This window comes from Dipteris shenzhenensis, chromosome 2 (assembly GCF_047967505.1).
Source record: "Dipteris shenzhenensis isolate YYH24624 ecotype China chromosome 2, Dip_SZ_1.0, whole genome shotgun sequence".
Classification (NCBI taxonomy): Eukaryota; Viridiplantae; Streptophyta; class Polypodiopsida; order Gleicheniales; family Dipteridaceae; genus Dipteris; species Dipteris shenzhenensis.
Window position 1 is genome coordinate 46,179,071 of NC_141597.1, and position 14,561 is coordinate 46,193,631.

General features: G+C 46.9%; 1 protein-coding gene across 6 annotated transcripts in view; it reads left to right on the forward strand.

Annotated features, from left to right (window-relative positions):
* The window catches only part of LOC147904850 (SET domain-containing protein), a 158,805-nt gene that overhangs the window by 83,570 nt on the left and 60,674 nt on the right, over positions 1-14,561 (forward strand). For all 6 annotated transcript variants that reach the window (XM_087388705.1, XM_087388697.1, XM_087388714.1 and 3 more), the window contains one exon: positions 10,222-10,305. In XM_087388705.1, the coding sequence (XP_087244831.1) occupies positions 10,222-10,305 (84 nt within the window). The remainder of the gene's footprint in view (positions 1-10,221; positions 10,306-14,561) is intronic.

A 14,561-nucleotide genomic window follows, 5' to 3' on the forward strand; every position in this document is an offset into this window, starting at 1 on the left:
TTGTGTTAATCCCCAAGATGGTCTAGGGGTTTGAGCCGAACTCGGAACGTGTCCCCCCCCCCCCCCCCCCCGGTGACCTGTAGCCTGTGCTGGTGGTTGACCTTGGGGCTATGCGACACCTCTTGGACCTCCTAGGTGCGTCTATGTGACGCTCTAGACCTGCTAGTTGCGCCTTGGCTTGCGACCCTGACCTGTTACTACACGCCGTGCCACGCCGTTTCTACACACCCCTATGCATTTGCCGGAGAGAGAGAGAGAGAGAGAGAGAGAGAGAGAGAGAGAGAGAGAAAGAAAGAAAGAAAGTTTATTAAAGTCTTCGGGAGACCGTGAAGGTCTATGAGACTAAAGATAACTGATACAATGAGCATAACGGTGGTGGTATCAAAACGGGCCCCAAAGAAGAAGAAGGGGGGGGCACAAAAAAATGGGGCAGAGGGGGGAGATACAGTATACATGTGAAGATGGTAATCGTCGGAGACCAATCATAGAGGGGCCGTCAAATGGGAAGTCGGAAAAAACCCTGCGATAGATGATTGGCCTCTGACGTCACACGGCCTAGTCGAGCTCGGTCGTCGGGGGCGGTGGGTGGCCCTGTGGATGAGGGCAACGGTAACCCCAGTGGGGCGGGCCGAGAGCAGAGACGAGATGTCATGGACCTGGATGTGTGAGTCTGTCCGCTGACGCAGCTGTCGTGACTCTGGCTCTCGCTCACGTCCGCGTCGTCGGCTAGACTGAGAAGAGGTATCCTGTGGTTGAAAGAAGTCAGTGATAGGCCGCTGGGTGTCCTCACGCTGTGTGTGCTGCTCGTGTCGCCGTGCTCGGAGAGAAGTATCTCGGTGGCGGGTCATCTCATGCAAGAAAGCGGCTAGGCACCATTGATCCGGGAATTGTAGCATGTGTGGGAGGGAGCCGAATCCGTTGCGGAAGAGGCAGTGGTATCGGCCTCGAATGGCATAATAGATAGGACATCTGAAAGCAAAATGCTCCTCCGACTCGATCTCCTGTAAGTCGCAAAGTGGGCAAAGGCGGTCCTCTCGTGGGATACCCTCTGCGCGTCCACTCTCGATCCGTAATCGGTGTGACGAGACCCTAAACTGACCGAGGGAGATCCGGAGCGCATGTGGTAGATGAAGTTGTGTGTAACCCAGAGGTGTGATGAAGCCCTCCTGTGAGATCTGTAGGCAGTGTCGGCGGTAGAAGTCGAGCTTCACAGGAAGCTCGGAGTGAAGAAACCATGTCCGCCAGGTGTGGAGCTGGAGCCTGAATGAGCCGGTTGACCTCCTGGTCAGTGGGGGAGAGAGGAGATGGTGGAGCGTCGAGGCTGTACTGAAAAGGAGGCAACCGGTCTAAGTCGAGGACCAGTCGGGTGAACCAACTGGAAAGACGACTATACCAGCATCGCTGGTCCCCATCAACAGATAAGGCCATAGAGGAGGATAGGGCTAACCAAGGTAGGCGGAGGCGACCATCAGCGGAGGAGCCAAAATCCCTGACTCTGTGGAGGTAGGTGATAGCCTGAAAAGCCGCATCAAGCTATAGGGGTGAGGCGCCGAACTCTGCTAGAATGATCTGGTGTGGTACCAATGGTTTGCTACGGATCATCCGAGCAAACATCAGTATCTGCAGGCGCTCAACTCGAGCCCACTCTGTGTCTGAAAGGTCGACTCCCCACCAAGGGCTACCATACATGCCTGCTGGGCGGACCAAAGAATCAAAAAGGAGAGACTTGGTCCGCGGGTCCTGGAAGTGGGAGTGGTAGCACTGTCGCTCAAGCCTGGCAAGAGCGGCGTATCCCCGGCTGATCCTGGCCTGCATGGCCGGGCGCATCGTGAAGATCGGGCCTGAGAAGACAACGCCCAAGTATGTGTAGGAGTCAACTATCTCAACAGGGTCGCTGGCGAAGAGGAACTGCTCTCGGTGCATAGTGGGTCTGGAAGTGTTGAAGATCATCACCTTGGTTTTCCCAAGGTTGACCTTCAAGTCATGTGTATCACAGAAGGCCTGAAGTCCATCCAAGTGTCGCTGAAGACCAGTAGCAGAAGAGGATAGTAGTACTACATCGTCTGCGTATAGGAGAATCTGGATGGCAGTCTCCGCAAGAGAGCAGCCTGCACCTCCGAGTGTCCTGATGGTGGTCTCCAGCTCGTCGATGTAGAGGCCAAATAGAGACGGTGACAAGGGACATCCTTGTTTGACTCCGATAGTGCTCGTGATCTCTCTGGGGTCCAGCTGGTGCCAATCCTGACCTGCCCCGTCACCCGCTCATAGAGAGCTACTATTGCCTAGATAATCGCCGAGTCGTAGCCTAACTCCTACAGACGTCTGATGAGTCGGGCGCGGGGAACGGTGTCGAATGCCTTGCGGAAATCCACAAAGCAACAATATACTCTCTGTCTCGTGTGTCTGGCCTCCTCAATGATCCCTCTAAGTGTAAAAATGTGATCGTAAGTCGAGTGATCCGTCCTTAAGCCGGCCTGTCCGGATGCCCTGAGCCCTTGTATCTTTGCGCGAGCACTGACCTCGCCATCTAACACTGATGCATAGATCTTGGACATAACATGTCCAACCATGATGGTCCTGTAATTCCGTGGATCCATGGGATCTCCTGCTTTGTGGATGGGTGTGATAGTGTTCAGGGTCCAGGCTCTGGGGAACCCGTGACAGACAGCTTCATTGAACAGCGTTGCCAGGATGGGGGCTAGAGTTTTGATGCCATAGGCAACAAACTCTGTGCATAGGCCCTCATGATCCTTAGCTTGACCGTTATGAAGCTTATGTGCTGCGTGGGTGACTCCCTGAGTTGTGAAGAGGATACAAGAATTGGGGCGGGGGGTGGCTAAGAGGTCGGGAGGGGGCTGGTCAGGGATATCATAGAGTGTGCGTGCGTAGGTGTGCCAGAGGGAAGTGTTCGTGAGGGGGGAGGGGGATCGGCGTTCTAGGAATTTCCTCCAGAAATCCTTGGAGTTGCTACTAAACAGAATGTTCAGTAGCGTATCCTCATTCTGGCGCAGGAAGGCTAGCTTCTTGTGACGGACTAGTCGACGATAATCCCTGGTGAGACGTGGGTTGGCCCTAGCGTTTCGTTGGGTTGTGAGTCAGAGTGTGCGGCGTAATGCTTTGCACTCGTCATCATACCATCTGTTGCAAGGGGTAGAGCCAGCGGGTGGAGGGCGAGTGGACCGGGCAGTGGAAGGAAAGATGTGGCGGGCTGCATTGTGAAGGGAGTGGGTGATAAGGGTGGCTTGGTGATCTAGAGAGGGTATGGTGCCTATGTGTCTGAGGAGGGAGGCTAGGTGGGCTGAGTAATCAGGTGAGAGGTTATGATCGAAGTGTATATCATGATAGGTAGTATAGTGCGGGGTGTGGCTGGGAGGGGCTCGAGACGCAAGTATATGAAAGAAAAGGTAAGTGTGATCGGCTCCTGGGGGTAAGGGTGCAGTGCGGAAGTCAGTGATCTGTGGGACTAAAGCAGGAGATCCCAGAATATAGTCGACGACACTGGCTCCTCCGCCATGTGGGAAACATGTGAAACCAGAGGAGGCAGGCCACCGATCTAGTCCATTGTAGATGACCAGATCATGTATACGTCCAAGGTCCAAAAGAGCCTGCCCATACCCAGTAACGGGAGCGCGATTGTCAGCCGAGGAGCGAGGGAAGCCCGAGTCCTCTGTGTTTATCTCAGGTAATAGGACCGGATCTGAGTGGAAATCTAGGAGTGATGTCTGACGTGCACCTGTCCTTGCGTTGAAATCCCCAAGTAGGAGGACCTCTCCGCGTCTGGGGAACTCCACAATGTCTGAGTAGAGATCTAGATAGGGGGATACCCCCATATCCTCGCGAAATGTGACGTCTCAGGAGGAAAATAGCAGACTGCAATAAAGAGGTCGCGTGTGGAGGGGCGTCGGAATCGGAGCCATAGTTAACGGCATGGGCATCCCGTCTAACCACGGATGTCAAGCTCGTGAGCGCTGAGCGAAGGAGTACTGCAACTCTGCCTGACCCTCGGACCCCCCCAGTATATCTGGTCTCCTCACGGAATACTGACTCCCAGGTATAGCCACTGACCAAGGGGAGAGGGCGCTCGGGGCTCTCATGTGTCTCTGTATAGAAAGCGATGTCGCGTCCAGTGTATGACTCTGAGAAGTTCCCAGGGTCAGACCAGATATAGCCACCAGTCGTAGTCGGTTAGACTCAATTGGGAGACCGACCCAGTCTGCCCAAAATGGTCCACTGGATCATCATCCGTGCTGAATCCTAAGTCTGATCATACATAATCAAATACATCTGGGTATGACAATGAAAAGAAAAAAGACTGGAGCAAAACGGAATCCTCCGTATGTCATGTCACCCTGGCTGGTCCATAGCCGGTGATGGGACGATGGCGTCCGTCAAGGGGTCTCGTGCATCTCGGTCTCCTGCAGGAGGCTCGATGCAAGACCAGAGCCACCGTGACTCCCGTGGGATGTATCCGGGTCTAAACAATGATAGGAGGTCCCACGGAGTGATCTATGTGTCCCCTCGATGTCTCGTGTGTTGTGCTGCGGTCGTCGGATCGGGGTCTCTGTCACGTCTGCGGCTAGAGATTGGACGATCAATGTCACTCGATGGGAAGAACTCTGTGATCCTGCTCTAAGAGGCATCGCATGAGTAAGTACTCTCTGTGTCGGACCCCCTCGTGAATGAAGGCTGCGAGGCATCTCTGATCTGGGTAGGTGAGGAATCTGGAAAGGAGCTTTGAGCCATCTCCGAAGAGCTAATGGTAGGGACCTTGGATCTCGTAGTACACTGGGCACCTGAAAATAAAACGCTCCTCCGACTCAACCTCTTGACAGTCGCACACTGTGCATATATGCGATGCTCCCTAGGGATCCCCTTTGCTCTGCTGCTCTCTATACGGAGGCGGTGTGATGATACCCGAAACTGTCCGATGGAGATCCATACTGAGTGAGGCATATGAAGCTCAGTGTACCCCGGTGGTGTGATGAATCTCTCCTGTGAAATACGAAGACAGTAATCTCTTTAGAAACTCAGCTTCACTGGAAGCTCCCTCGGCTCCAACGAGGTCCTAAAGTTGTGTAGCTGCAGGAGATCCTCTCGAATGACTTGGTTGGTGTGCGGCTCGATCGGGATGGTGGGTGGGAGTACCAGAGGGGCATCTAAACTGTACTGAACAGGAGGTATCCTATTGATGTGAAACCCTAGTCTCACAAACCATCTGTGAGTCCGTGCATACCAGCATCGCTTGTCTCCCTCTGCTGCCAACCTCATGGAGGAATCGAGAGCCAACCATGGCAACCTCTGTCTCCCTAATGTGCAGTCCCCATATGATCTAACTCGGTGTAGATATGTGATGGTTTGAAAGGCTGCATCTAGCTAGAGTGGAGAAGCACCAAACTTGGCCTGAATGATGTGATGTGGTACAGATGGTTTCCCCCGGATCATCCGTGAGAGCATGAGAATCTGCAGGCGCTGCACCCGTGTCCACTCTATCTCTGACATGTCAGGTCCCCAACAAGGGTTGCCATACATACCGGCTGGTCGGACCAAGGAGTCGAAGAGAAGAGCCTTGGTCCAGGGTCCTGAAAGTGGGAGTGGAAGCATTGTCTCTCTAGCTGAGCCAGTGAGGCGTATCCCCTACTCAGTCTGGCCTGCATTGCTGGGCTCATTGTGAAGATCGAGCTAGAGAAGATAACCCCCAAGTAAGTGTATGAGGATATGATCTCATCTGGTGACCCACCGAAAGTAAACTGCTTCCGTTGCATGTTTGCTCGAGACGTGTTAAAGATCATGAGCTTGGTCTTGCCAAGGTTGACCTCCAAATCATGGGATAAACAAAAAGCCTGCAGTGCATCCAGGTGTGGCTGGAGCCCCTCGGGTGTGGACGACAAGAGTGCCACGTCATCTACATAAAGAAGAATCCTGATGATGATCCCAGCAAGTGAGCAACTGGTCCCTCTGGAATCCCCCATGAAAGTCTCAAGCTCATCGATGTAGAGGCCAAATAGGGTTGGTGATAAGGGACAACCCTGTTTGACCCCTATGGTACTCAAGATCTCATTTGTCCAAGCTGCGCCTGTTCGAACTTGGCTTGAGACTCTCTCATAAAGTGCCATGACTGCCCAGATGATCTCCTGATCAAATCCCAGTGTTTGTAGGCGTGTGATGAGACCACCTTCATTTGAGCAAGATCCTGGATTGTAGAAACTAATTGAAGGGTAGGAGAAGAGCCTTGCAGGTGTGAATTGCCTTGTTGATTATTGGCTTACCGGCCCTCCGAAAACCTAGATTCGGGCTGTCAGAGTTGCCGTTTGCACCCTTAGCTCTCATACTTCTTGCTGTAGATAGAAAATCTGCTCTTGGGGGCCAATGATAGCCTGCGTAAAACCTCCTAGTTGGTATGTCCTTGCATAGGGAGAGGGTGTCGAGACTGCAACTGTAGAGGGACTACTCCAGCTCTATACGTCATGGACTTTGGGGGGAAAGCGAGGAGTTCCCTACCACGATCCAAATTTATCAGGTACTTGGAGGACATACGATTCTCACATGCATTGAGGATTGCCATTGGACAAATGCGGATCTTATCCTACAAGTTGAGGATCGAGACAGGGATACCCGGACGCACACCTAGAGAGCAACACAGTTCTTAGAGTTTGAAACGGGTAGCTAAGGTCTTGCTATAAGCAAGTTGAGACTTCCATTCTAACCCATGTCACCATGAATCGTATGAAAGGCATCCTCTGTCAGGGTTGGAGAACCAATGAAGGCTAGAGCCCTTGACTAGTCTTATCGTTGGCATCATTTAGCTAATTACCAGTTTTATCACAATTGTTTAGTCCCACTTCATATTGTCATGTACTCTTAGTTCCAATCTTTCTTTAAAATTTTGCAAGACCTGTCCAAGTATTTTGGATAGGAAGGAAGATGGTGGACTTTGGGAGAGTTCATGTTACCAAGGAAAAGGATGAAGAACTCTTGGAGAGTTCGAGTCGTCATTGTTGTTAAGAGATTATGGGAAGTTGGATGAATAATAAAATGAGCAACAGTGACGGGGTAGAGGCCTCCATGTTGACCTGCCTATTAAGCATTTATAAGTTCTTTAAATTTTAATAGTCAATAATGTTGTATGAGATTTTATATTTGAATATGAGTAATGTGATTCTGTTGGTGATGAGAGTTAATGCCAATGTAGGGAAGCGTATGCTTGAGTTTTTATTTTAACTAAGCAAGGCTATGCTAAGATGACATGGGTTGTTACAAATTGTCCCATCTGCATGATACTTTAGTTTTACAGACCCAATTAGTGCCTGTAATGTTGTTTCCACGTAGGGGATTTGACTGATTCCCCAATGCCATTTTGCATAAGTTGCAGTTTTGCCATTGGCATCCTCACGGGATTGAGGCTCTTGAAAATGCATCAAAGTAGTCGTTAAAGGATCATTGGCTTTGCAAACATGTCTTGTATGTCTTGTTGTCCCCTCTAGATTGGACTACATGTTTTTAGTCATGTGATTCTTCCCAAATCACTCTACTTTCCTGTTGTCCTGCTGGTTCCACATGTGGACTGAGCAGAAGACTCCTGTGATTGAGGCAAAGAAGCTCGATCATCAATCCCTTGCGCTATGGCTGTACATCAACATATGATTGTTCATGTGGCTGCTAACAAGCTGCTCATCATCGTCAGGTCCATCACGCTCAACATAAAATGGAATAGGGGTACTATATACTTTGAAACATCTTGGATTGGATGGTATTGTCCTTTGCAAAAGCACCTTGGCTGGTCAACGTCTTTTGATGGCTTGATTGTAAAGTGGGTGGATCTTTATTGCATATTGCAATCCATGAAAATGCATTTCAATCTCTTGTTGCAAGGCTTTAGCACATGTCACGTATGAATTCTCCAACATAATACTCAGACCCAATACATGCATGGTATGGAGTCTTATTTACAAGCTCTTTTGTGGAGCAATGATCAGTTATGTAGTTGGCTACAATCCCAGTCTTGGCTGAAAATTTTATCTGCCAAAATTTATGCTTTAGCACATAACATGCAATTTCCTTGAGAGCCCTATTGGGTCTTACCGTTGTCCTATTTTTTGGTTGGGCATACAACACTATGCTGTGATGCTCAATGTGACATGCAAAAATCCATAAATTCTCGTGACATATACTGTGTGTTGTATCAGTTCTGGATGTTTGAGCTTTTATTCTAAGCAAAGAGCATGAAGTAAGAAAATACATCACATGCGAAACACATTACAAATGCATTCATTACGATATGTGACAAAACAGGAGCCTAGAATACGTGGTTCATATGTGAACCCAAACCAAAAACATACGTGGTAGTCTAACTACACCACGAGTACAACTAACATAGGCTTGGCATATGCTTGAAAGGCATATGATGAAGTTTTCTACAAAGGCATTCCAAATTCCTTTTGCTCGTTCTTAGGTGCCTTTTATTGAGTTTGGCCCATGGCAAAAGCAGGTTTTCACTTAGAGAATAGTTTGTGACATCCAAGTTATCTTAAAGACTAGGGAAGCCAAAGATAACCAAATATCTTAGGTGAAAACAATCCAGGGCCGGGGAAATACTCCCGAGGACCAGAAACAGATTTATAAGGGCCAGGCAATGTCATGGCGGGCCTCTTTTTTAATTTTCTTTTAAAGAACTAAAAACTGAAAATGAAAAAGACTTCTACCAGGTATAAGAAAAGCCCCAAGAGTGAAAAGATCACGGCAAGAAGTACATCATGCATAGCATGAGAATAAACTGAGAGGGTGAAGCCCCACTCAACCAAAAAGCCAGGACTGAGGCTGAAAGTGCCATCTCAATCCTGTAGTAACCTCTAAAAGAAGAGACAACCTCTCCATTCTCTAAGGAAGTAGTCCTCCTGGAAGTAGCAGCCCTCCATATCCAACCAAATGGTCATGAGAGTATGTATCGTGTCCATCCAATAACTGACCGAAGTGTGAGATGGGTGGACTTGGGAGCCATCTACTACCTCTGTGCATCTGGACTTCAAGATATGCCAGGCTGAAATGCTTGATATCGTTTCCCGCGAAGTGTCCACCGAAGCATGTGTAGGTCTGTATGGAGAGAATGTAACAACATCCAGAGAGATGTCGAACAAAGAAAGCCCAAGAACAGCCACGCCTCTTATAGAACGCTTAGAGCCCTGTAAGAGAGAGTGAAGCCACTGATCCCAAGGTGAGGAAAAAAGGGAGGGGGCAAAACAACCCTCTATTTTCTTTTTTGCAGGTTTGGCATTTGTCAGCTTGCTGCCATGGCCAATGATGCAGGTCATTTAATCCCATTATACAGTCCTACCCACCACATGTAACACTGCCTAGGCTTTTGCTCTTTTGATACTCACGTTGGTCCCCCTCAAATTGTCCTTGCTACTATGACCTGCAGGCTGCTGCTACCTTACCTCCTCTCCCTATTCTCCTTTGCTTTACCTCTCAAATGCATCTTTGTGACTCTACTCCCAGTTTGTGCAAGTTGATTTCAAAATCTTTAGCTCTGTGAATTAGGATTGTAAGGATATCTTGTGACTGTAAACTCCAAGATTGTGCAAGGTGATTTCGAACTCTCTAGCTCTATGAGCTAGGATTGTAAGTATATTTACACAAAATTCATAAGCTTTTCAGTGTTAAAATTGAAGTGATGATGTGGAATCTTCTGATCTCTTTTTGTTGGAGTTATTTTTGCTTTTAGGTGGGGGATGAAGAGCAAGGTATAGGTAGGGGAGGAAATGCAGGACACAGGGCTGGGGGCAAGTGCAGAGCTCACAAGTGCTTAAACTTTCTGGCCCAAGCAGGACAAGGGAAAAAGGTGAGATGAGGGAGTACCTTAGCACGGGCAACTCGAATAGAGGGCTTCAGGGTGACTGTGCCATTAGAAGCCCAGGGACAAGGGGGATGAGGAGAGCTGCCTGCAGTGGTAAGGTTGGAGGGGCTGAGGAAAATATGAAATGAAAGCATTTGTCTCTGTCTTGTGATTTTGGTGAAGGCACTTTTGGGGAAAGAGTTTTTTGAGCTGTTCAGGCGAAAGGTGTTTACTTATGATGTTTCTGCAACAGGTGGTATTCAATGTCTCTTTTCTGTCTTTTATATAATAAGTCATGACCATGCAAGAAGATTCATTACTTCAATGCAGAATTCCAATCTTGTATTGAGTTTTTTTGGATCTTCTCTAGCTGTTTCCTTATGAAACTGCAGATCCCAGAAGCGTGGCCCATTGGGAGGTTGATGGAAAGGAAGGTTATGCGACTGGAGTCCCTAATTCAATGTATTTGACAGCAGGTTAGTATAATCACCACTTTAGAATGACAAAACGTGGTTAACCTGGGGGGAACATAAAGCATGAATGACATCATCTCAGTACAACTTGTGAACTAACGTATGATGGGGTAGAATTGAGAGTAAGGGTACAATGATGTGTTATGGTGGCCTGATGTCTTTGGTTGAGTTTTTGAGAAGAATTTGAAGCCCAGGCCTTCCTAGATATACACACCAGAAAAATAAGGTTTAAGGTTGATACTTGTGTGATGTTGGTGACTCAGACATTGCCAAGTAAACATGAATTTTTTTTGATACAAAGAGTAAGAGTGATGCTCATTATCCTTGGCCTGATTGCTTTTCTGCATAGGATTGTATAGAATAGATCATGGTCTTTTTGTGCAAAGCCAAGGACAAGATGTTTTTTTTGGGTACGGTGTGACGTTGGTGACTCATACATTGCCAAGTAAACATGAATTTTTTTAATACAAAGAGTAAGAGTGATGCTCATTATCCTTGGCCTGATTGCTTTTCTGCATAGGATTGTATAGAATAGATCATGGTCTTTTTGGGCAAAGCCAAGGACAAGATGTTTTTTTTGGGTACACGTAGACTGAAACATACTGATGTTCCTTAGTCTTAAAGTATGTACTCTTAGAATATAAATCCGTGATAAATGGGCTAAATAAGTAGCAACATTGTCACATAATTTTCTAATGAGACCATGCTTGCTGGTAGGAAAAGAAAGGGACTTTGTAACTAATTTCAATTCACCAAACCCAAGAAAATGGTAATGAGAAACCAATATTGAAATTCTGTTTTAAGTTCCAAAAACTCATATATGATTTAAATGATAGAAACCAAAATGCAATTCTTCCCAATCCTAAGAGAGAATTGTTGACATCTATTACAACGATGCACATAAGTAGATCTTCTTGTCATTAACTCTCCATGAATCTTTTCCATGTGGTCCACGTCCTTTCAAAGTGTGTAATTAGCCATGTGTTAACTCAATAAGCATAGAAGGATGGATTTGGAATGCAATATATGAGTCTTTGAAAAAACTAAGGGGATGGTAGTGCATAGTAGCTATTCTAAAGGCATTATAGACATCTTTGGGGAGATAAAAACCACTCAAACCCAAACATGAAGTGTGATAAGTCAAATTGTATCACTATACAATAGAAGTGTCCTCTTCATAAAGGAGTGTCCCTTTGTGAAGGGTGGTACCTCATGCGGAGTCTCTAGTGGAAAGAGCATACCCTTTCACAAAAGTTCATTTGTTGAACCATTCATAATTTAAAAAGTTTAGGAAAGGATTAAGCCAGATTGTGGCATTCTCTTCCATTCAATAGAAAATCCTAGTGGAAAGATGAACGGGAGTATAGTGAATCGTGTATCATGCTGGAAATCCTGCTACAAGATATGGAGATATTGTTGCTTGTCATCAATAGTCTACCACATAGCATTGGAGTTGTCAAGATCAGGTCAACGAATGAGTAACTGGGTGATAACTTGATGTTGTGTTGCATGTTATTGGTGATCTAGAATACACTTGCGTGTTATTGGTGATCTAGAATACACTTGCGAATGAGAAGAAAATAATCATCTTTGATTTGAGGAATGTTAGAAACATGGTGAAGGGAGAGAGAGAGAGAGAAGGTTAGGGTGTGAGGAAATGATGCTCAAATAAAGACATGACAATGGCTTTCATTCATTCATCAAGTATGACAAGACAAGTGAAGTACAAGCCTTATGTAGGCTACTCACTAACACTCTAGCACCTAGTGCATATGGGATAAGTCCCATGATGACACGTGGCACTCACACACATAAACTAGTACTAGATTACCTAGTACTACACACTAACACTTCACACCAACACACTCTTTGACTATGATATCTCCAACACCCCCCTTCAGAGCAAAGAGGTGTGAGACCCAACACGCAAGAGTAGACCGAGTCCCCCTCCACCGCAATACTACAAAGAGCAAGTCCAACTATCCAACACCTCCCGTGTGATAGTGACTTCTCAGTCAGCTTGCGACTGGCAAGGGCAAACCATCACTCGTCACCCCCCCTTACTGTGAACCAGGTGGTCAATACCATCAACCAAAGTAAAACACAATACAATCATTTTTGGGGGACAACCCAGGGCAGAGGACCTCTTATTGACTATTCAAACATTCATTTTAGAGGGACAACTGAAGGCTGAGAACCTTTAACTCAAACATATAAAAATATAAATATTTTCATTCATTTTATGCATAGCAAGGGCAAAGAACCCATGATCCCAAAGTAGCTACCACACAAGAGTGTGCACATCCTGATGCGAAGAGGTATGTCGGTGAAGAACCAGGCGAGGATGCCCTGATGTGTCGATGAAGTCCATAGGAGCAGCTACCAAGGGAGATCATGTCATGACTCTCAATGTGCCGATCAGAGAGTCACCGAATGCGAAGAAGAGCCTCGGAGCAAACCCTGATCAAAACGTAGCAAGAGGGTGTTTGGAAAGGCAAACCCTAATGAAAAAGCACCAGGAATACCCTCGAAATGCAGCAAGACAGCTCCGAATGCTGTCGCAGGTCACAAGGTGAGGGAGATCTTCACAAGTCGGTGCTGTAGGTGCCTTGAACAGATGCTAAATGCCAAAGTTGGCTGAAATATCCTCCAAACAGCAAGAAAATCTCTGAAATATTGAGGCGGTTCTGCAGCAGCAACCCTAAAACGACTCGAAAGTGCAATAGGAGCTCCAAAACGGGTCGAAAAAGCCTTCAAAAGCCTCGAAATTCTGCAACCAATGTCCATAGGTGGTCGACTTCTGCTGCAGCAGCCTGGAAACCCTGATTTTTGGCAATAGAATGCTCTGAAATGACCTCGACGGGCCACACGTATGAAAAAACGACTTGAAAACTGAGCCGACCAGCAGATAGTAATATCTGCTATGCAGTAGATGTGCCAAAAAAAAAAAACAGCAGGTAAAAGGCTATGGAGGTGCAAAGGCAGTCGAATATGCAGCAGCAACAAGGTGGCAGGCAGCAGGGGCTAAAAGCAGATGCAAATGGCAGGAGGGAGGCGAAATGAGGCAAAAACCCTAGGAGGCAGCAAAGGAGAGGCTGGTGTAACATGCAATGGTAATATGATCGTGTAATTCACAGCAAGACCTTCTTTAAACCTTTAGCGAGGAATGAACGTTGTTTACCATAGAGAGAGAAAGGACATGAGGGTAGAGAGAGAATAGAGTCGACAATCAATTGGGTCCCTGTACCCACGGCCCCCTCCCCCAATCAGGGGAGAATTTGCTTTATACTTGGAGAACTGAGAACTACAAAGAACACTCTTTAAGAGAGCACGGAAGACGCTTTTGAAGAGCTCACTGTGCACACGTATAGCAGACCCAAGGACTTGAGACGCAACGCTGACCAATACCGAGACCAAGTGGAAGCTGTGGTGGAGATGGCTGCTGCACTCAAACTTGCCTGCATAGCAGCTAACATCTGTTTGTGTTAGAAAAGCATCGCCTCTTGGTCTAGCTTTTGTTGCCTCTCCGTCTGTGCAAGCTTTGGGCGTCGCAATGCCTCCTCATTTTTGCGTTTCTCACGCATCAACAAGAGCAGTTTTTCAAAATTTGTGGTTCCTCTTTCTTCCAGCGGCTTTTTTGCTTCTTTTTCCTCCAGACGTCATTTTGTCTGGTCCAGCTGTCTTCTGCTTTCTTCTAGCAGGGATGAATGTTCTTCGAGTTGCTGCAGGAGGACCCGATTTTGCTCTAGAAGGTTCGCCATCACTTCTTGAGCATTTGGCGGAAGTGTATCTTGTTGGTAGTCTTTCTCCTCTTCAAAGTCTTCGAGATTGTTGGTGACCCTTCCATGGCGCTTGTTGTGTGTCCTTTTCGAATCCCAACACAACCATACACTCACGGTAGTCAAGCTGGATACAGACTAAAGCACTGGGAACTTGGGTACTGCTCTCTAAGTCTCTATATATGCTAAGTCTCGTCTCAAGGACCTCTCCGGCACCGACAAATTTTTTTCCATTGGTGGAAAATTTTGGCACTGAAATTTTCATTGGATGAAAGTGAGATTTCAAACATTTTGAAACACATCGTTTCTTCCTTTTTTTGGACAGAAATTTCACTCCCTCTGACGGAAATATCAATGCGTCACCCAATTAGGGATTCCAGAATCCAAGTTCACATCACAACGGCTGGGATTGAAATAACGTAAATTGCTAAACTTAAAATTGTCACTATTTAGATCAAATTTTAACTATTTGATCCAAAT